This window comes from Podarcis muralis, chromosome 16 (assembly GCF_964188315.1).
Source record: "Podarcis muralis chromosome 16, rPodMur119.hap1.1, whole genome shotgun sequence".
In the NCBI taxonomy this organism is placed as follows: domain Eukaryota; kingdom Metazoa; phylum Chordata; class Lepidosauria; order Squamata; family Lacertidae; genus Podarcis; species Podarcis muralis.
In genome coordinates, this window is record NC_135670.1 from 39,137,881 (window position 1) to 39,160,183 (window position 22,303).

General features: G+C 46.8%; 1 protein-coding gene across 1 annotated transcript in view; it reads right to left on the bottom strand.

Moving 5' to 3' along the window:
• The window catches only part of LOC144325892 (uncharacterized), a 44,213-nt gene that overhangs the window by 620 nt on the left and 21,290 nt on the right, over positions 1 to 22,303 (bottom strand). Inside the window, exons 6-10 of the mRNA XM_077920697.1 lie at positions 19,289 to 19,393; positions 14,704 to 14,808; positions 10,132 to 10,236; positions 5,600 to 5,704; positions 1,129 to 1,238 (exon numbers count right to left, since the gene is read on the bottom strand). Of these exons, the coding sequence (XP_077776823.1) occupies positions 1,129 to 1,238; positions 5,600 to 5,704; positions 10,132 to 10,236; positions 14,704 to 14,808; positions 19,289 to 19,393 (530 nt within the window). The remainder of the gene's footprint in view (positions 1 to 1,128; positions 1,239 to 5,599; positions 5,705 to 10,131; positions 10,237 to 14,703; positions 14,809 to 19,288; positions 19,394 to 22,303) is intronic.

A 22,303-nucleotide genomic window follows, 5' to 3' on the forward strand; every position in this document is an offset into this window, starting at 1 on the left:
CAGCTTGCTGCCACGGGGCAGGAGACCACCAGGGCAGAGTGCCCCCGAGCTGCCCATTTCTCTCTGGGGAGGGCAACTGCCGAGGCTTGCGCCTTGGCCCACGTTTATACCTGCTCAGCTGCCAAATGTGTTTGTGGCATCACAGTCAACCCACAGACAATGGCAGCAGCTGGGGAGGCATCACCATCACACCCTCAGCCCTCACAATGGGGGGCGGGGCGCAGCTCAGCAGCCAAAACACCCTCCCCCAAGGTGTGTCTATATCTGTGAAGGCCACACTGGACACCCAAGGGGGCAGGAGGGGGACATTTTTCAGCCCAGGGGCTGCATTTCCCTCCACATAACACTAGTCAAATGCACCAATGAACAGAGCAATGAAAGCAAGCCTTATCTTTGCTGTTCAAGGAATGGCATGCAGAGAGAAAGTTAGCATCTCAGTAAAAAAGCACTTTTTCACCAATCAATCAATCAATCAATCAATCATTTATTGTATTTGCCTAAAAGCCATTACAGATCCAGTTACAAAAGCATCAAACCCAAAGACCCAAACTATAGCTCCCATATTCATTTGCTCTTCAGATATCTGGGCGCTCCTTTTTTCAGCTTGTCATAGTCTGCATTCACCGCATAAAACTGAAAGAGGGCAGCATGGTTAAGCGTTATCTCCAGCTTGGACTACTACCATGTGCTCTACGTGGGGCTACCATTGAAGGTGACTCGGAAGTGGCAGGAAAGGATCTCTAATCATTCAACTTGAATGGGCTTAAAAGCAATTTTGCAGGAAGAACCACAAGTCAATGGCAGAAACTCAGGGATCTATCCTGCTTATTCAGTCAGAGTTTAGAAGATTGAACTGGAGAGGAGAATGAAGCATCATAGAAGGAACCCAAGGGTCATCTAGTCCAACCCCAAATGCTGTGATCACACACACCAGGCCTTCCAAAGCTGAAGCGTATTATTCCTCCCACCAAATGACCATTATTATTATTATTATTAGCCCATCTTCCATAGGTTTCAGGGATGGGGCTGATGGGAGTTGGAGTCCCAACAATCTCTGCTGGACACCAGGCTCCCCATCCCTGGCCTATACGATAACCAGCATCATAACCCTAGTTAAGTATCTCCTACCATACCTTGTACTGGTCGTTGGGTCACAGCTTGTTGCAAGGCTCTGGGTTGCTCTTTTTGTCCCAGCCAGGCAGAGAAACATGACAAGAGGCAGACATCAAGGAGTACATCTTTGGAATAAGAAGAAAAACAAACAGCATAAAGTGTAACGCTCTGCCCAACTGTTGGCACATGGTTCCCACCAAATTTAACAATCATGGCCTCCTCAGTGCCACCAGAAGAGCACACTTCTTTCATAATGTGGGATGTAAAAAAAGGCCACCGTACCACAAGTATTTGTAAAAGCCCTTTAAAGCCAGTTAACACAGTTACCTAAATGCAAGGGCAGCTTCTCACTGCCTTGCACCAGAGACAGCGGCAAGTTTGTGAGGCAGTGCTGGACAGAACTCGATGCTGGCAACCCAATCCTACACTTTCTCCATGATAGGTTCCTGATAGACTTTGTGCTTTCTGCCCAGACAGTTCATTGGCTTTACTCTCTTCCCAAATACCCTTTTAGCTATGCTGTACCGCTCATTGCAATGCCTTGGATACAACTCGGCTGAGGAATGGCAATGCTTATATGGTTGGTTTTCTTACTCTAAAGCTAAGAAGCTGACGTTCATGTTTTACTGTGGTTTTATAATTTGTTTTATAGGGACTTCCGGGTTGGTGCCATCGCCAAATGGTGGATTCCCTCCGAGCTCCGGAGGGAATCTGCTCGACAGGGGTTGGGTTTTGCCGCGCCGGCGACGCGGGGACCCTCAAAAACCACGGGCGCGGATGCCCGTGGACCTGGTGACTCGGCGGGCACCGTTTGCGCCCTCCCGACCCGCGAAGGAGCCTTTTTAAAGGCTACGGAGCGGGGGACGGGGAGTGGCGTGGTGCTTTGAGTCCTCTGCTTTCCCTGCCGAGCGAAGCCGCATGCCATCCGGCGGAGAGCGCTGACTTCTTCCATTGAAAATTCAGACTTTTAACAACAACCCGTGAGTAATTTGGAAACCGGGTTTAAAAGGAGAAAAAAGGGAATTTTTTTTTTCGGATTTGGCACGAGCTGGGGGGGATCCAAAAAGGAAGTCAGTCCCCCTCCCTACTGTAAACATTTTAAAACAAGGACTGGGTAACCAAGGTCTAGAAAGAAGCGTACTTCTGACAAAAATTAAGAATTCCACGATGGAAAACTACAAGAACTGTGCTGGAGGAGAAGAGTGGAGGGAGAAGGAAAACGTAACCCCCCCTGGGAACCGGGGCGATTTGTGAGAGAGCTTGGTGAAAAGAGACGGAGACTTTGACAGCTGAGATTTAGAATCCAAAGGCTGTGTAACTATTTGCTGAATTTTTCTTTTTATATACTTGTTATCTTTTATATTTTTATATAGTTTTTATACTTTGTTGGGGCGTCTTTATTTAAAAAAAAAAGGAACTCGTGGAAGGAAAATGGGGTGGACCTTGGGGAGAGAATCTTTGATTTTTATTTAAGGTAATGATGATGACTGTATAAATTTAAATTTGAATATTGGGTTAAACAAATTAAATTTTAAATTGGGAGTGAGAGCTTGTAGAACCAACGTTATGAAAGGGGAATATGGTAGGGATGGGGGTGGGGGGAGTCCCAGAAAGGGGGTAATGAAAGTAAGGTTTCAAATGTATTTTATTTCTGTTTTATTTTTACTTTTTGTATTTTGGAAATTTTAATAAATATGATTTAAAAAAAAAAAGTCTTAACAAAACATCTTTAAACAATGAAAAGGCAACAATCATTTCATCTCCTACACCCTTTATTTTACACGACTGTAAATTGTAAAAAATAAATAATGGGTGTTTGCTATTTAGATCAATCCGTATAGCTCACTGAGTAGAGCACGAGACCCTTAATCTCAGGGCCGTCCTTTGAGCCCCACGTAGAGCAAAAGATTCCTGCAGGGGCTGGACTTGAAGACCCTTGTGGTCCCGTCTAACTCTTCCATGATTCTGTAATCTAAGGGCATTGCTTTCAAGTGAAATCATTCTTTGCGCACTCAAACACAGTTCAAACACATTCAAAGGTTTTAATAAAAAGTAATCTTTATTAAATAGTTTTCCAGATGAAATACATTGTTTCCGAGAGATTTGCATGGGGAAATCTTTTCGATTCCTCAAGAATAAGGAGCAGTGGGGTGAGGGAGGCCAGGGCCACATCCACACCATTTCATGTGCTATGAAGCCGCTTTAAACACTCATGGCTTCTTCCCCCAAAGAATCTGGGAGCTATAGTTTGAAAAGGGTGCAGAGAGTTGTTAGGAGACCCCCTGTTCCCCTCCAAGAGCTACAATTCCCAGCGTTCCCTGGCAAAAAGGGAACTCTACCCCTACCCCTGACGCTAACCCTAACTCTAACCCTAAAGCTAGCTTTAACTAGAGCTACAATTCCCAGAGTTCCCTGACAAGAAGGGAACCCTACCCCTACCCCTAACGCTAACACTAACCCTTAACCCTTAACCCGAGCTACAATTCCCAGAGTTCCCTGACAAGAAGGGAACCCTAACCCTACCCCATAACTCTTAACTAGAGCTACATTTCCCAAAGTTCCCTGACAAGAAGGGAACCCTAACCCTAACCAACACTACCCCAACTCAACCCTACCCCTATCCAACTCCTAACCCTAAGTCTAAGCCTAAGCCTAAGCCGCCTAACAACTCTCTGTCCCCTTAACCACCTACAGTTCCCAGAATCCCTGAGGGGAAGCCATTCCTGTTCAAAGCGTCTTCATAGCACTTCCAATGGACGGTGCGCCTAATGTGGCCTAATGTTTCCTCCCTCTTTTTCTTCTCTCTCCCCACTGTCCCATCACTTGCAATGCAGCAGGTGTCCGCCTGCAGTCTTCCTTCAAAGGTCCTTCTCTCAGGTACGGCCATGGCCTTGTCCTTTGTTCGCTGCCAGTATTTCACGTTCATTTCTCCCATGTAAATAGGGACGTCCTGCGCTTCTCTTCATGACTTTGATGGCTGGACTTGGGGGAAACCTCACCGGCTCCGGACATCCCTGTAAGGCAAAGGAAAAGAGGTGAGTGGGATGGCCCCCATCCAACAGCGTCCCCCCACACTCCTCCTCTGTTTGGCTGCCTGTTAACAAACAAGGCTTCCAAACCACTTTGCATCCATCTCAGCCAGCGTAGCCTCACGGCATCCACTAGCCTGAACGCAAACTCTTCCAATCACCACCCACCAGCTGCAGCCTTGCCAGGTCCATTGCCAGGCATCAACCAGCTTCAGAGCTGAATATCCGTCACCTTCAGGTAGCAATCCCACCAACAAGTAAACTTTGTACTTGCCTTCTCCTTGCTCCACAGCATCCCAGCACCAGGCGATTGCCTCCTTCCGCTTGTCAGCTTGCTGCCACGGGGCAGGAGACCACCAGGGCAGAGTGCCCCCGAGCTGCCCATTTCTCTCTGGGGAGGGCAACTGCCGAGGCTTGCGCCTTGGCCCACGTTTATACCTGCTCAGCTGCCAAATGTGTTTGTGGCATCACAGTCAACCCACAGACAATGGCAGCAGCTGGGGAGGCATCACCATCACACCCTCAGCCCTCACAATGGGGGGTGGGGCGCAGCTCAGCAGCCAAAACACCCTCCCCCAAGGTGTGTCTATATCTGTGAAGGCCACACTGGACACCCAAGGGGGCAGGAGGGGGACATTTTTCAGCCCAGGGGCTGCATTTCCCTCCACATAACACTAGTCAAATGCACCAATGAACAGAACAATGAAAGCAAGCCTTATCTTTGCTGTTCAAGGAATGGCATGCAGAGAGAAAGTTAGCATCTCAGTAAAAAAGCACTTTTTCACCAATCAATCAATCAATCAATCATTTATTGTATTTGCCTAAAAGCCATTACAGATCCAGTTACAAAAGCATCAAACCCAAAGACCCAAACTATAGCTCCCATATTCATTTGCTCTTCAGATATCTGGGCGCTCCTTTTTTCAGCTTGTCATAGTCTGCATTCACCGCATAAAACTGAAAGAGGGCAGCATGGTTAAGCGTTATCTCCAGCTTGGACTACTACCATGTGCTCTACGTGGGGCTACCATTGAAGGTGACTCGGAAGTGGCAGGAAAGGATCTCTAATCATTCAACTTGAATGGGCTTAAAAGCAATTTTGCAGGAAGAACCACAAGTCAATGGCAGAAACTCAGGGATCTATCCTGCTTATTCAGTCAGAGTTTAGAAGATTGAACTGGAGAGGAGAATGAAGCATCATAGAAGGAACCCAAGGGTCATCTAGTCCAACCCCAAATGCTGTGATCACACACACCAGGCCTTCCAAAGCTGAAGCGTATTATTCCTCCCACCAAATGACCATTATTATTATTATTATTAGCCCATCTTCCATAGGTTTCAGGGATGGGGCTGATGGGAGTTGGAGTCCCAACAATCTCTGCTGGACACCAGGCTCCCCATCCCTGGCCTATACGATAACCAGCATCATAACCCTAGTTAAGTATCTCCTACCATACCTTGTACTGGTCGTTGGGTCACAGCTTGTTGCAAGGCTCTGGGTTGCTCTTTTTGTCCCAGCCAGGCAGAGAAACATGACAAGAGGCAGACATCAAGGAGTACATCTTTGGAATAAGAAGAAAAACAAACAGCATAAAGTGTAACGCTCTGCCCAACTGTTGGCACATGGTTCCCACCAAATTTAACAATCATGGCCTCCTCAGTGCCACCAGAAGAGCACACTTCTTTCATAATGTGGGATGTAAAAAAAGGCCACCGTACCACAAGTATTTGTAAAAGCCCTTTAAAGCCAGTTAACACAGTTACCTAAATGCAAGGGCAGCTTCTCACTGCCTTGCACCAGAGACAGCGGCAAGTTTGTGAGGCAGTGCTGGACAGAACTCGATGCTGGCAACCCAATCCTACACTTTCTCCATGATAGGTTCCTGATAGACTTTGTGCTTTCTGCCCAGACAGTTCATTGGCTTTACTCTCTTCCCAAATACCCTTTTAGCTATGCTGTACCGCTCATTGCAATGCCTTGGATACAACTCGGCTGAGGAATGGCAATGCTTATATGGTTGGTTTTCTTACTCTAAAGCTAAGAAGCTGACGTTCATGTTTTACTGTGGTTTTATAATTTGTTTTATAGGGACTTCCGGGTTGGTGCCATCGCCAAATGGTGGATTCCCTCCGAGCTCCGGAGGGAATCTGCTCGACAGGGGTTGGGTTTTGCCACGCCGGCGACGCGGGGACCCTCAAAAACCACGGGCGCGGATGCCCGTGGACCTGGTGACTCGGCGGGCACCGTTTGCGCCCTCCCGACCCGCGAAGGAGCCTTTTTAAAGGCTACGGAGCGGGGGACGGGGAGTGGCGTGGTGCTTTGAGTCCTCTGCTTTCCCTGACGAGCGAAGCCGCATGCCATCCGGCGGAGAGCGCTGACTTCTTCCATTGAAAATTCAGACTTTTAACAACAACCCGTGAGTAATTTGGAAACCGGGTTTAAAAGGAGAAAAAAGGGAATTTTTTTTTTCGGATTTGGCACGAGCGGGGGGGGATCCAAAAAGGAAGTCAGTCCCCCTCCCTACTGTAAACATTTTAAAACAAGGACTGGGTAACCAAGGTCTAGAAAGAAGCGTACTTCTGACAAAAATTAAGAATTCCACGATGGAAAACTACAAGAACTGTGCTGGAGGAGAAGAGTGGAGGGAGAAGGAAAACGTAACCCCCCCTGGGAACCGGGGCGATTTGTGAGAGAGCTTGGTGAAAAGAGACGGAGACTTTGACAGCTGAGATTTAGAATCCAAAGGCTGTGTAACTATTTGCTGAATTTTTCTTTTTATATACTTGTTATCTTTTATATTTTTATATAGTTTTTATACTTTGTTGGGGCGTCTTTATTAAAAAAAAAAAGGAACTCGTGGAAGGAAAATGGGGTGGACCTTGGGGAGAGAATCTTTGATTTTTATTTAAGGTAATGATGATGACTGTATAAATTTAAATTTGAATATTGGGTTAAACAAATTAAATTTTAAATTGGGAGTGAGAGCTTGTAGAACCAACGTTATGAAAGGGGAATATGGTAGGGATGGGGGTGGGGGGAGTCCCAGAAAGGGGGTAATGAAAGTAAGGTTTCAAATGTATTTTATTTCTGTTTTATTTTTACTTTTTGTATTTTGGAAATTTTAATAAATATGATTTAAAAAAAAAAAGTCTTAACAAAACATCTTTAAACAATGAAAAGGCAACAATCATTTCATCTCCTACACCCTTTATTTTACACGACTGTAAATTGTAAAAAATAAATAATGGGTGTTTGCTATTTAGATCAATCCGTATAGCTCACTGAGTAGAGCACGAGACCCTTAATCTCAGGGCCGTCCTTTGAGCCCCACGTAGAGCAAAAGATTCCTGCAGGGGCTGGACTTGAAGACCCTTGTGGTCCCGTCTAACTCTTCCATGATTCTGTAATCTAAGGGCATTGCTTTCAAGTGAAATCATTCTCTGCGCACTCAAACACAGTTCAAACACATTCAAAGGTTTTAATAAAAAGTAATCTTTATTAAATAGTTTTCCAGATGAAATACATTGTTTCCGAGAGATTTGCATGGGGAAATCTTTTCGATTCCTCAAGAATAAGGAGCAGTGGGGTGAGGGAGGCCAGGGCCACATCCACACCATTTCATGTGCTATGAAGCCGCTTTAAACACTCATGGCTTCTTCCCCCAAAGAATCTGGGAGCTATAGTTTGAAAAGGGTGCAGAGAGTTGTTAGGAGACCCCCTGTTCCCCTCCAAGAGCTACAATTCCCAGCGTTCCCTGGCAAAAAGGGAACTCTACCCCTACCCCTGACGCTAACCCTAACTCCAACCCTAAAGCTAGCTTTAACTAGAGCTACAATTCCCAGAGTTCCCTGACAAGAAGGGAACCCTACCCCTACCCCTAACGCTAACACTAACCCTTAACCCTTAACCCGAGCTACATTTCCCAAAGTTCCCTGACAAGAAGGGAACCCTAACCCTTCCCCATAACTCTTAACTAGAGCTACAATTCCCAGAGTTCCCTGACAAGAAGGGAACCCTAACCCTACCCCATAACTCTTAACTAGAGCTACATTTCCCAAAGTTCCCTGACAAGAAGGGAACCCTAACCCTAACCAACACTACCCCAACTCAACCCTACCCCTATCCAACTCCTAACCCTAAGTCTAAGCCTAAGCCTAAGCCGCCTAACAACTCTCTGTCCCCTTAATCACCTACAGTTCCCAGAATCCCTGAGGGGAAGCCATTCCTGTTCAAAGCGTCTTCATAGCACTTCCAATGGACGGTGCGCCTAATGTGGCCTAATGTTTCCTCCCTCTTTTTCTTCTCTCTCCCCACTGTCCCATCACTTGCAATGCAGCAGGTGTCCGCCTGCAGTCTTCCTTCAAAGGTCCTTCTCTCAGGTACGGCCATGGCCTTGTCCTTTGTTCGCTGCCAGTATTTCACGTTCATTTCTCCCATGTAAATAGGGACGTCCTGCGCTTCTCTTCATGACTTTGATGGCTGGACTTGGGGGAAACCTCACCGGCTCCGGACATCCCTGTAAGGCAAAGGAAAAGAGGTGAGTGGGATGGCCCCCATCCAACAGCGTCCCCCCACACTCCTCCTCTGTTTGGCTGCCTGTTAACAAACAAGGCTTCCAAACCACTTTGCATCCATCTCAGCCAGCGTAGCCTCACGGCATCCACTAGCCTGAACGCAAACTCTTCCAATCACCACCCACCAGCTGCAGCCTCGCCAGGTCCATTGCCAGGCATCAACCAGCTTCAGAGCTGAATATCCGTCACCTTCAGGTAGCAATCCCACCAGCAAGTAAACTTTGTACTTGCCTTCTCCTTGCTCCACAGCATCCCAGCACCAGGCGATTGCCTCCTTCCGCTTGTCAGCTTGCTGCCACGGGGCAGGAGACCACCAGGGCAGAGTGCCCCCGAGCTGCCCATTTCTCTCTGGGGAGGGCAACTGCCGAGGCTTGCGCCTTGGCCCACGTTTATACCTGCTCAGCTGCCAAATGTGTTTGTGGCATCACAGTCAACCCACAGACAATGGCAGCAGCTGGGGAGGCATCACCATCACACCCTCAGCCCTCACAATGGGGGGCGGGGCGCAGCTCAGCAGCCAAAACACCCTCCCCCAAGGTGTGTCTATATCTGTGAAGGCCACACTGGACACCCAAGGGGGCAGGAGGGGGACATTTTTCAGCCCAGGGGCTGCATTTCCCTCCACATAACACTAGTCAAATGCACCAATGAACAGAGCAATGAAAGCAAGCCTTATCTTTGCTGTTCAAGGAATGGCATGGAGAGAGAAAGTTAGCATCTCAGTAAAAAAGCACTTTTTCACCAATCAATCAATCAATCAATCATTTATTGTATTTGCCTAAAAGCCATTACAGATCCAGTTACAAAAGCATCAAACCCAAAGACCCAAACTATAGCTCCCATATTCATTTGCTCTTCAGATATCTGGGCGCTCCTTTTTTCAGCTTGTCATAGTCTGCATTCACCGCATAAAACTGAAAGAGGGCAGCATGGTTAAGCGTTATCTCCAGCTTGGACTACTACCATGTGCTCTACGTGGGGCTACCATTGAAGGTGACTCGGAAGTGGCAGGAAAGGATCTCTAATCATTCAACTTGAATGGGCTTAAAAGCAATTTTGCAGGAAGAACCACAAGTCAATGGCAGAAACTCAGGGATCTATCCTGCTTATTCAGTCAGAGTTTAGAAGATTGAACTGGAGAGGAGAATGAAGCATCATAGAAGGAACCCAAGGGTCATCTAGTCCAACCCCAAATGCTGTGATCACACACACCAGGCCTTCCAAAGCTGAAGCGTATTATTCCTCCCACCAAATGACCATTATTATTATTATTATTAGCCCATCTTCCATAGGTTTCAGGGATGGGGCTGATGGGAGTTGGAGTCCCAACAATCTCTGCTGGACACCAGGCTCCCCATCCCTGGCCTATACGATAACCAGCATCATAACCCTAGTTAAGTATCTCCTACCATACCTTGTACTGGTCGTTGGGTCACAGCTTGTTGCAAGGCTCTGGGTTGCTCTTTTTGTCCCAGCCAGGCAGAGAAACATGACAAGAGGCAGACATCAAGGAGTACATCTTTGGAATAAGAAGAAAAACAAACAGCATAAAGTGTAACGCTCTGCCCAACTGTTGGCACATGGTTCCCACCAAATTTAACAATCATGGCCTCCTCAGTGCCACCAGAAGAGCACACTTCTTTCATAATGTGGGATGTAAAAAAAGGCCACCGTACCACAAGTATTTGTAAAAGCCCTTTAAAGCCAGTTAACACAGTTACCTAAATGCAAGGGCAGCTTCTCACTGCCTTGCACCAGAGACAGCGGCAAGTTTGTGAGGCAGTGCTGGACAGAACTCGATGCTGGCAACCCAATCCTACACTTTCTCCATGATAGGTTCCTGATAGACTTTGTGCTTTCTGCCCAGACAGTTCATTGGCTTTACTCTCTTCCCAAATACCCTTTTAGCTATGCTGTACCGCTCATTGCAATGCCTTGGATACAACTCGGCTGAGGAATGGCAATGCTTATATGGTTGGTTTTCTTACTCTAAAGCTAAGAAGCTGACGTTCATGTTTTACTGTGGTTTTATAATTTGTTTTATAGGGACTTCCGGGTTGGTGCCATCGCCAAATGGTGGATTCCCTCCGAGCTCCGGAGGGAATCTGCTCGACAGGGGTTGGGTTTTGCCACGCCGGCGACGCGGGGACCCTCAAAAACCACGGGCGCGGATGCCCGTGGACCTGGTGACTCGGCGGGCACCGTTTGCGCCCTCCCGACCCGCGAAGGAGCCTTTTTAAAGGCTACGGAGCGGGGGACGGGGAGTGGCGTGGTGCTTTGAGTCCTCTGCTTTCCCTGCCGAGCGAAGCCGCATGCCATCCGGCGGAGAGCGCTGACTTCTTCCATTGAAAATTCAGACTTTTAACAACAACCCGTGAGTAATTTGGAAACCGGGTTTAAAAGGAGAAAAAAGGGAATTTTTTTTTTCGGATTTGGCACGAGCGGGGGGGGATCCAAAAAGGAAGTCAGTCCCCCTCCCTACTGTAAACATTTTAAAACAAGGACTGGGTAACCAAGGTCTAGAAAGAAGCGTACTTCTGACAAAAATTAAGAATTCCACGATGGAAAACTACAAGAACTGTGCTGGAGGAGAAGAGTGGAGGGAGAAGGAAAACGTAACCCCCCCTGGGAACCGGGGCGATTTGTGAGAGAGCTTGGTGAAAAGAGACGGAGACTTTGACAGCTGAGATTTAGAATCCAAAGGCTGTGTAACTATTTGCTGAATTTTTCTTTTTATATACTTGTTATCTTTTATATTTTTATATAGTTTTTATACTTTGTTGGGGCGTCTTTATTAAAAAAAAAAAGGAACTCGTGGAAGGAAAATGGGGTGGACCTTGGGGAGAGAATCTTTGATTTTTATTTAAGGTAATGATGATGACTGTATAAATTTAAATTTGAATATTGGGTTAAACAAATTAAATTTTAAATTGGGAGTGAGAGCTTGTAGAACCAACGTTATGAAAGGGGAATATGGTAGGGATGGGGGTGGGGGGAGTCCCAGAAAGGGGGTAATGAAAGTAAGGTTTCAAATGTATTTTATTTCTGTTTTATTTTTACTTTTTGTATTTTGGAAATTTTAATAAATATGATTTAAAAAAAAAAAGTCTTAACAAAACATCTTTAAACAATGAAAAGGCAACAATCATTTCATCTCCTACACCCTTTATTTTACACGACTGTAAATTGTAAAAAATAAATAATGGGTGTTTGCTATTTAGATCAATCCGTATAGCTCACTGAGTAGAGCACGAGACCCTTAATCTCAGGGCCGTCCTTTGAGCCCCACGTAGAGCAAAAGATTCCTGCAGGGGCTGGACTTGAAGACCCTTGTGGTCCCGTCTAACTCTTCCATGATTCTGTAATCTAAGGGCATTGCTTTCAAGTGAAATCATTCTCTGCGCACTCAAACACAGTTCAAACACATTCAAAGGTTTTAATAAAAAGTAATCTTTATTAAATAGTTTTCCAGATGAAATACATAAGGAGCAGTGGGGTGAGGGAGGCCAGGGCCACATCCACACCATTTCATGTGCTATGAAGCCGCTTTAAACACTCATGGCTTCTTCCCCCAAAGAATCTGGGAGCTATAGTTTGAAAAGGGTGCAGAGAGTTGTTAGGAGACCCCCTGTTCCCCTCCAAGAGCTACAATTCCCAGCGTTCCCTGGCAAAAAGGGAACTCTACCCCTACCCCTGACGCTAACCCTAACTCTAACCCTAAAGCTAGCTTTAACTAGAGCTACAATTCCCAGAGTTCCCTGACAAGAAGGGAACCCTACCCCTACCCCTACCCCTACCCCTACCCCTACCCCTAACGCTAACACTAACCCTTAAGCCTTAACCCGAGCTACATTTCCCAAAGTTCCCTGACAAGAAGGGAACCCTACCCCTACCCCATAACTCTTAACTAGAGCTACAATTCCCAGAGTTCCCTGACAAGAAGGGAACCCTAACCCTACCCCATAACTCTTAACTAGAGCTACAATTCCCAGAGTTCCCTGACAAGAAGGGAACCCTAACCCTACCCCATAACTCTTAACTAGAGCTACAATTCCCAGAGTTCCCTGACAAGAAGGGAACCCTAACCCTAACCAACACTACCCCAACTCAACCCTACCCCTATCCAACTCCTAACCCTAAGTCTAAGCCTAAGCCGCCTAACAACTCTCTGTCCCCTTAACCACCTACAGTTCCCAGAATCCCTGAGGGGAAGCCGTTCCTGTTCAAAGCGTCTTCATAGCACTTCCAATGGACGGTGCGCCTAATGTGGCCTAATGTTTCCTCCCTCTTTTTCTTCTCTCTCCCCACTGTCCCATCACTTGCAATGCAGCAGGTGTCCGCCTGCAGTCTTCCTTCAAAGCTCCTTCTCTCAGGTACGGCCATGGCCTTGTCCTTTGTTCGCTGCCAGTATTTCACGTTCATTTCTCCCATGTAAATAGGGACGTCCTGCGCTTCTCTTCATGACTTTGATGGCTGGACTTGGGGGAAACCTCACCGGCTCCGGACATCCCTGTAAGGCAAAGGAAAAGAGGTGAGTGGGATGGCCCCCATCCAACAGCATCCCCCCACACTCCTCCTCTGTTTGGCTGCCTGTTAACAAACAAGGCTTCCAAACCACTTTGCATCCATCTCAGCCAGCGTAGCCTCACGGCATCCACTAGCCTGAACGCAAACTCTTCCAATCACCACCCACCAGCTGCAGCCTCGCCAGGTCCATTGCCAGGCATCAACCAGCTTCAGAGCTGAATATCCGTCACCTTCAGGTAGCAATCCCACCAGCAAGTAAACTTTGTACTTGCCTTCTCCTTGCTCCACAGCATCCCAGCACCAGGCGATTGCCTCCTTCCGCTTGTCAGCTTGCTGCCACGGGGCAGGAGACCACCAGGGCAGAGTGCCCCCGAGCTGCCCATTTCTCTCTGGGGAGGGCAACTGCCGAGGCTTGCGCCTTGGCCCACGTTTATACCTGCTCAGCTGCCAAATGTGTTTGTGGCATCACAGTCAACCCACAGACAATGGCAGCAGCTGGGGAGGCATCACCATCACACCCTCAGCCCTCACAATGGGGGGCGGGGCGCAGCTCAGCAGCCAAAACACCCTCCCCCAAGGTGTGTCTATATCTGTGAAGGCCACACTGGACACCCAAGGGGGCAGGAGGGGGACATTTTTCAGCCCAGGGGCTGCATTTCCCTCCACATAACACTAGTCAAATGCACCAATGAACAGAGCAATGAAAGCAAGCCTTATCTTTGCTGTTCAAGGAATGGCATGGAGAGAGAAAGTTAGCATCTCAGTAAAAAAGCACTTTTTCACCAATCAATCAATCAATCAATCAATCATTTATTGTATTTGCCTAAAAGCCATTACAGATCCAGTTACAAAAGCATCAAACCCAAAGACCCAAACTATAGCTCCCATATTCATTTGCTCTTCAGATATCTGGGCGCTCCTTTTTTCAGCTTGTCATAGTCTGCATTCACCGCATAAAACTGAAAGAGGGCAGCATGGTTAAGCGTTATCTCCAGCTTGGACTACTACCATGTGCTCTACGTGGGGCTACCATTGAAGGTGACTCGGAAGTGGCAGGAAAGGATCTCTAATCATTCAACTTGAATGGGCTTAAAAGCAATTTTGCAGGAAGAACCACAAGTCAATGGCAGAAACTCAGGGATCTATCCTGCTTATTCAGTCAGAGTTTAGAAGATTGAACTGGAGAGGAGAATGAAGCATCATAGAAGGAACCCAAGGGTCATCTAGTCCAACCCCAAATGCTGTGATCACACACACCAGGCCTTCCAAAGCTGAAGCGTATTATTCCTCCCACCAAATGACCATTATTATTATTATTATTAGCCCATCTTCCATAGGTTTCAGGGATGGGGCTGATGGGAGTTGGAGTCCCAACAATCTCTGCTGGACACCAGGCTCCCCATCCCTGGCCTATACGATAACCAGCATCATAACCCTAGTTAAGTATCTCCTACCATACCTTGTACTGGTCGTTGGGTCACAGCTTGTTGCAAGGCTCTGGGTTGCTCTTTTTGTCCCAGCCAGGCAGAGAAACATGACAAGAGGCAGACATCAAGGAGTACATCTTTGGAATAAGAAGAAAAACAAACAGCATAAAGTGTAACGCTCTGCCCAACTGTTGGCACATGGTTCCCACCAAATTTAACAATCATGGCCTCCTCAGTGCCACCAGAAGAGCACACTTCTTTCATAATGTGGGATGTAAAAAAAGGCCACCGTACCACAAGTATTTGTAAAAGCCCTTTAAAGCCAGTTAACACAGTTACCTAAATGCAAGGGCAGCTTCTCACTGCCTTGCACCAGAGACAGCGGCAAGTTTGTGAGGCAGTGCTGGACAGAACTCGATGCTGGCAACCCAATCCTACACTTTCTCCATGATAGGTTCCTGATAGACTTTGTGCTTTCTGCCCAGACAGTTCATTGGCTTTACTCTCTTCCCAAATACCCTTTTAGCTATGCTGTACCGCTCATTGCAATGCCTTGGATACAACTCGGCTGAGGAATGGCAATGCTTATATGGTTGGTTTTCTTACTCTAAAGCTAAGAAGCTGACGTTCATGTTTTACTGTGGTTTTATAATTTGTTTTATAGGGACTTCCGGGTTGGTGCCATCGCCAAATGGTGGATTCCCTCCGAGCTCCGGAGGGAATCTGCTCGACAGGGGTTGGGTTTTGCCGCGCCGGCGACGCGGGGACCCTCAAAAACCACGGGCGCGGATGCCCGTGGACCTGGTGACTCGGCGGGCACCGTTTGCGCCCTCCCGACCCGCGAAGGAGCCTTTTTAAAGGCTACGGAGCGGGGGACGGGGAGTGGCGTGGTGCTTTGAGTCCTCTGCTTTCCCTGCCGAGCGAAGCCGCATGCCATCCGGCGGAGAGCGCTGACTTCTTCCATTGAAAATTCAGACTTTTAACAACAACCCGTGAGTAATTTGGAAACCGGGTTTAAAAGGAGAAAAAAGGGAATTTTTTTTTTCGGATTTGGCACGAGCGGGGGGGGGGATCCAAAAAGGAAGTCAGTCCCCCTCCCTACTGTAAACATTTTAAAACAAGGACTGGGTAACCAAGGTCTAGAAAGAAGCGTACTTCTGACAAAAATTAAGAATTCCACGATGGAAAACTACAAGAACTGTGCTGGAGGAGAAGAGTGGAGGGAGAAGGAAAACGTAACCCCCCCTGGGAACCGGGGCGATTTGTGAGAGAGCTTGGTGAAAAGAGACGGAGACTTTGACAGCTGAGATTTAGAATCCAAAGGCTGTGTAACTATTTGCTGAATTTTTCTTTTTATATACTTGTTATCTTTTATATTTTTATATAGTTTTTATACTTTGTTGGGGCGTCTTTATTTAAAAAAAAAAGGAACTCGTGGAAGGAAAATGGGGTGGACCTTGGGGAGAGAATCTTTGATTTTTATTTAAGGTAATGATGATGACTGTATAAATTTAAATTTGAATATTGGGTTAAACAAATTAAATTTTAAATTGGGAGTGAGAGCTTGTAGAACCAACGTTATGAAAGGGGAATATGGTAGGGATGGGGGTGGGGGGAGTCCCAGAAAGGGGGTAATGAAAGTAAGGTTTCAAATGTATTTTATTTCTGTTTTATTTTTACTTTTTGTATTTTGGAAATTTTAATAAATATGATTTAAAAAAAAAAAAGTCTTAACAAAACATCTTTAAACAATGAAAAGGCAACAATCATTTCATCTCCTACACCCTTTATTTTACACGACTGTAAATTGTAAAAAATAAATAATGGGTGTTTGCTATTTAGATCAATCCGTATAGCTCACTGAGTAGAGCACGAGACCCTTAATCTCAGGGCCGTCCTTTGAGCCCCACGTAGAGCAAAAGATTCCTGCAGGGGCTGGACTTGAAGACCCTTGTGGTCCCGTCTAACTCTTCCATGATTCTGTAATCTAAGGGCATTGCTTTCAAGTGAAATCATTCTCTGCGCACTCAAACACAGTTCAAACACATTCAAAGGTTTTAATAAAAAGTAATCTTTATTAAATAGTTTTCCAGATGAAATACATAAGGAGCAGTGGGGTGAGGGAGGCCAGGGCCACATCCACACCATTTCATGTGCTATGAAGCCGCTTTAAACACTCATGGCTTCTTCCCCCAAAGAATCTGGGAGCTATAGTTTGAAAAGGGTGCAGAGAGTTGTTAGGAGACCCCCTGTTCCCCTCCAAGAGCTACAATTCCCAGCGTTCCCTGGCAAAAAGGGAACTCTACCCCTACCCCTGACGCTAACCCTAACTCTAACCCTAAAGCTAGCTTTAACTAGAGCTACAATTCCCAGAGTTCCCTGACAAGAAGGGAACCCTACCCCTACCCCTACCCCTACCCCTACCCCTACCCCTAACGCTAACACTAACCCTTAAGCCTTAACCCGAGCTACATTTCCCAAAGTTCCCTGACAAGAAGGGAACCCTACCCCTACCCCATAACTCTTAACTAGAGCTACAATTCCCAGAGTTCCCTGACAAGAAGGGAACCCTAACCCTACCCCATAACTCTTAACTAGAGCTACAATTCCCAGAGTTCCCTGACAAGAAGGGAACCCTAACCCTACCCCATAACTCTTAACTAGAGCTACATTTCCCAAAGTTCCCTGACAAGAAGGGAACCCTAACCCTAACCAACACTACCCCAACTCAACCCTACCCCTATCCAACTCCTAACCCTAAGTCTAAGCCTAAGCCTAAGCCGCCTAACAACTCTCTGTCCCCTTAACCACCTACAGTTCCCAGAATCCCTGAGGGGAAGCCATTCCTGTTCAAAGCGTCTTCATAGCACTTCCAATGGACGGTGCGCCTAATGTGGCCTAATGTTTCCTCCCTCTTTTTCTTCTCTCTCCCCACTGTCCCATCACTTGCAATGCAGCAGGTGTCCGCCTGCAGTCTTCCTTCAAAGCTCCTTCTCTCAGGTACGGCCATGGCCTTGTCCTTTGTTCGCTGCCAGTATTTCACGTTCATTTCTCCCATGTAAATAGGGACGTCCTGCGCTTCTCTTCATGACTTTGATGGCTGGACTTGGGGGAAACCTCACCGGCTCCGGACATCCCTGTAAGGCAAAGGAAAAGAGGTGAGTGGGATGGCCCCCATCCAACAGCATCCCCCCACACTCCTCCTCTGTTTGGCTGCCTGTTAACAAACAAGGCTTCCAAACCACTTTGCATCCATCTCAGCCAGCGTAGCCTCACGGCATCCACTAGCCTGAACGCAAACTCTTCCAATCACCACCCACCAGCTGCAGCCTCGCCAGGTCCATTGCCAGGCATCAACCAGCTTCAGAGCTGAATATCCGTCACCTTCAGGTAGCAATCCCACCAGCAAGTAAACTTTGTACTTGCCTTCTCCTTGCTCCACAGCATCCCAGCACCAGGCGATTGCCTCCTTCCGCTTGTCAGCTTGCTGCCACGGGGCAGGAGACCACCAGGGCAGAGTGCCCCCGAGCTGCCCATTTCTCTCTGGGGAGGGCAACTGCCGAGGCTTGCGCCTTGGCCCACGTTTATACCTGCTCAGCTGCCAAATGTGTTTGTGGCATCACAGTCAACCCACAGACAATGGCAGCAGCTGGGGAGGCATCACCATCACACCCTCAGCCCTCACAATGGGGGGCGGGGCGCAGCTCAGCAGCCAAAACACCCTCCCCCAAGGTGTGTCTATATCTGTGAAGGCCACACTGGACACCCAAGGGGGCAGGAGGGGGACATTTTTCAGCCCAGGGGCTGCATTTCCCTCCACATAACACTAGTCAAATGCACCAATGAACAGAGCAATGAAAGCAAGCCTTATCTTTGCTGTTCAAGGAATGGCATGCAGAGAGAAAGTTAGCATCTCAGTAAAAAAGCACTTTTTCACCAATCAATCAATCAATCAATCAATCAATCATTTATTGTATTTGCCTAAAAGCCATTACAGATCCAGTTACAAAAGCATCAAACCCAAAGACCCAAACTATAGCTCCCATATTCATTTGCTCTTCAGATATCTGGGCGCTCCTTTTTTCAGCTTGTCATAGTCTGCATTCACCGCATAAAACTGAAAGAGGGCAGCATGGTTAAGCGTTATCTCCAGCTTGGACTACTACCATGTGCTCTACGTGGGGCTACCATTGAAGGTGACTCGGAAGTGGCAGGAAAGGATCTCTAATCATTCAACTTGAATGGGCTTAAAAGCAATTTTGCAGGAAGAACCACAAGTCAATGGCAGAAACTCAGGGATCTATCCTGCTTATTCAGTCAGAGTTTAGAAGATTGAACTGGAGAGGAGAATGAAGCATCATAGAAGGAACCCAAGGGTCATCTAGTCCAACCCCAAATGCTGTGATCACACACACCAGGCCTTCCAAAGCTGAAGCGTATTATTCCTCCCACCAAATGACCATTATTATTATTATTATTAGCCCATCTTCCATAGGTTTCAGGGATGGGGCTGATGGGAGTTGGAGTCCCAACAATCTCTGCTGGACACCAGGCTCCCCATCCCTGGCCTATACGATAACCAGCATCATAACCCTAGTTAAGTATCTCCTACCATACCTTGTACTGGTCGTTGGGTCACAGCTTGTTGCAAGGCTCTGGGTTGCTCTTTTTGTCCCAGCCAGGCAGAGAAACATGACAAGAGGCAGACATCAAGGAGTACATCTTTGGAATAAGAAGAAAAACAAACAGCATAAAGTGTAACGCTCTGCCCAACTGTTGGCACATGGTTCCCACCAAATTTAACAATCATGGCCTCCTCAGTGCCACCAGAAGAGCACACTTCTTTCATAATGTGGGATGTAAAAAAAGGCCACCGTACCACAAGTATTTGTAAAAGCCCTTTAAAGCCAGTTAACACAGTTACCTAAATGCAAGGGCAGCTTCTCACTGCCTTGCACCAGAGACAGCGGCAAGTTTGTGAGGCAGTGCTGGACAGAACTCGATGCTGGCAACCCAATCCTACACTTTCTCCATGATAGGTTCCTGATAGACTTTGTGCTTTCTGCCCAGACAGTTCATTGGCTTTACTCTCTTCCCAAATACCCTTTTAGCTATGCTGTACCGCTCATTGCAATGCCTTGGATACAACTCGGCTGAGGAATGGCAATGCTTATATGGTTGGTTTTCTTACTCTAAAGCTAAGAAGCTGACGTTCATGTTTTACTGTGGTTTTATAATTTGTTTTATAGGGACTTCCGGGTTGGTGCCATCGCCAAATGGTGGATTCCCTCCGAGCTCCGGAGGGAATCTGCTCGACAGGGGTTGGGTTTTGCCACGCCGGCGACGCGGGGACCCTCAAAAACCACGGGCGCGGATGCCCGTGGACCTGGTGACTCGGCGGGCACCGTTTGCGCCCTCCCGACCCGCGAAGGAGCCTTTTTAAAGGCTACGGAGCGGGGGACGGGGAGTGGCGTGGTGCTTTGAGTCCTCTGCTTTCCCTGCCGAGCGAAGCCGCATGCCATCCGGCGGAGAGCGCTGACTTCTTCCATTGAAAATTCAGACTTTTAACAACAACCCGTGAGTAATTTGGAAACCGGGTTTAAAAGGAGAAAAAAGGGAATTTTTTTTTTCGGATTTGGCACGAGCGGGGGGGGATCCAAAAAGGAAGTCAGTCCCCCTCCCTACTGTAAACATTTTAAAACAAGGACTGGGTAACCAAGGTCTAGAAAGAAGCGTACTTCTGACAAAAATTAAGAATTCCACGATGGAAAACTACAAGAACTGTGCTGGAGGAGAAGAGTGGAGGGAGAAGGAAAACGTAACCCCCCCTGGGAACCGGGGCGATTTGTGAGAGAGCTTGGTGAAAAGAGACGGAGACTTTGACAGCTGAGATTTAGAATCCAAAGGCTGTGTAACTATTTGCTGAATTTTTCTTTTTATATACTTGTTATCTTTTATATTTTTATATAGTTTTTATACTTTGTTGGGGCGTCTTTATTAAAAAAAAAAAGGAACTCGTGGAAGGAAAATGGGGTGGACCTTGGGGAGAGAATCTTTGATTTTTATTTAAGGTAATGATGATGACTGTATAAATTTAAATTTGAATATTGGGTTAAACAAATTAAATTTTAAATTGGGAGTGAGAGCTTGTAGAACCAACGTTATGAAAGGGGAATATGGTAGGGATGGGGGTGGGGGGAGTCCCAGAAAGGGGGTAATGAAAGTAAGGTTTCAAATGTATTTTATTTCTGTTTTATTTTTACTTTTTGTATTTTGGAAATTTTAATAAATATGATTTAAAAAAAAAAAGTCTTAACAAAACATCTTTAAACAATGAAAAGGCAACAATCATTTCATCTCCTACACCCTTTATTTTACACGACTGTAAATTGTAAAAAATAAATAATGGGTGTTTGCTATTTAGATCAATCCGTATAGCTCACTGAGTAGAGCACGAGACCCTTAATCTCAGGGCCGTCCTTTGAGCCCCACGTAGAGCAAAAGATTCCTGCAGGGGCTGGACTTGAAGACCCTTGTGGTCCCGTCTAACTCTTCCATGATTCTGTAATCTAAGGGCATTGCTTTCAAGTGAAATCATTCTCTGCGCACTCAAACACAGTTCAAACACATTCAAAGGTTTTAATAAAAAGTAATCTTTATTAAATAGTTTTCCAGATGAAATACATAAGGAGCAGTGGGGTGAGGGAGGCCAGGGCCACATCCACACCATTTCATGTGCTATGAAGCCGCTTTAAACACTCATGGCTTCTTCCCCCAAAGAATCTGGGAGCTATAGTTTGAAAAGGGTGCAGAGAGTTGTTAGGAGACCCCCTGTTCCCCTCCAAGAGCTACAATTCCCAGCGTTCCCTGGCAAAAAGGGAACTCTACCCCTACCCCTGACGCTAACCCTAACTCTAACCCTAAAGCTAGCTTTAACTAGAGCTACAATTCCCAGAGTTCCCTGACAAGAAGGGAACCCTACCCCTACCCCTACCCCTACCCCTACCCCTAACGCTAACACTAACCCTTAAGCCTTAACCCGAGCTACATTTCCCAAAGTTCCCTGACAAGAAGGGAACCCTACCCCTACCCCATAACTCTTAACTAGAGCTACAATTCCCAGAGTTCCCTGACAAGAAGGGAACCCTAACCCTACCCCATAACTCTTAACTAGAGCTACAATTCCCAGAGTTCCCTGACAAGAAGGGAACCCTAACCCTACCCCATAACTCTTAACTAGAGCTACAATTCCCAGAGTTCCCTGACAAGAAGGGAACCCTAACCCTAACCAACACTACCCCAACTCAACCCTACCCCTATCCAACTCCTAACCCTAAGTCTAAGCCTAAGCCGCCTAACAACTCTCTGTCCCCTTAACCACCTACAGTTCCCAGAATCCCTGAGGGGAAGCCATTCCTGTTCAAAGCGTCTTCATAGCACTTCCAATGGACGGTGCGCCTAATGTGGCCTAATGTTTCCTCCCTCTTTTTCTTCTCTCTCCCCACTGTCCCATCACTTGCAATGCAGCAGGTGTCCGCCTGCAGTCTTCCTTCAAAGCTCCTTCTCTCAGGTACGGCCATGGCCTTGTCCTTTGTTCGCTGCCAGTATTTCACGTTCATTTCTCCCATGTAA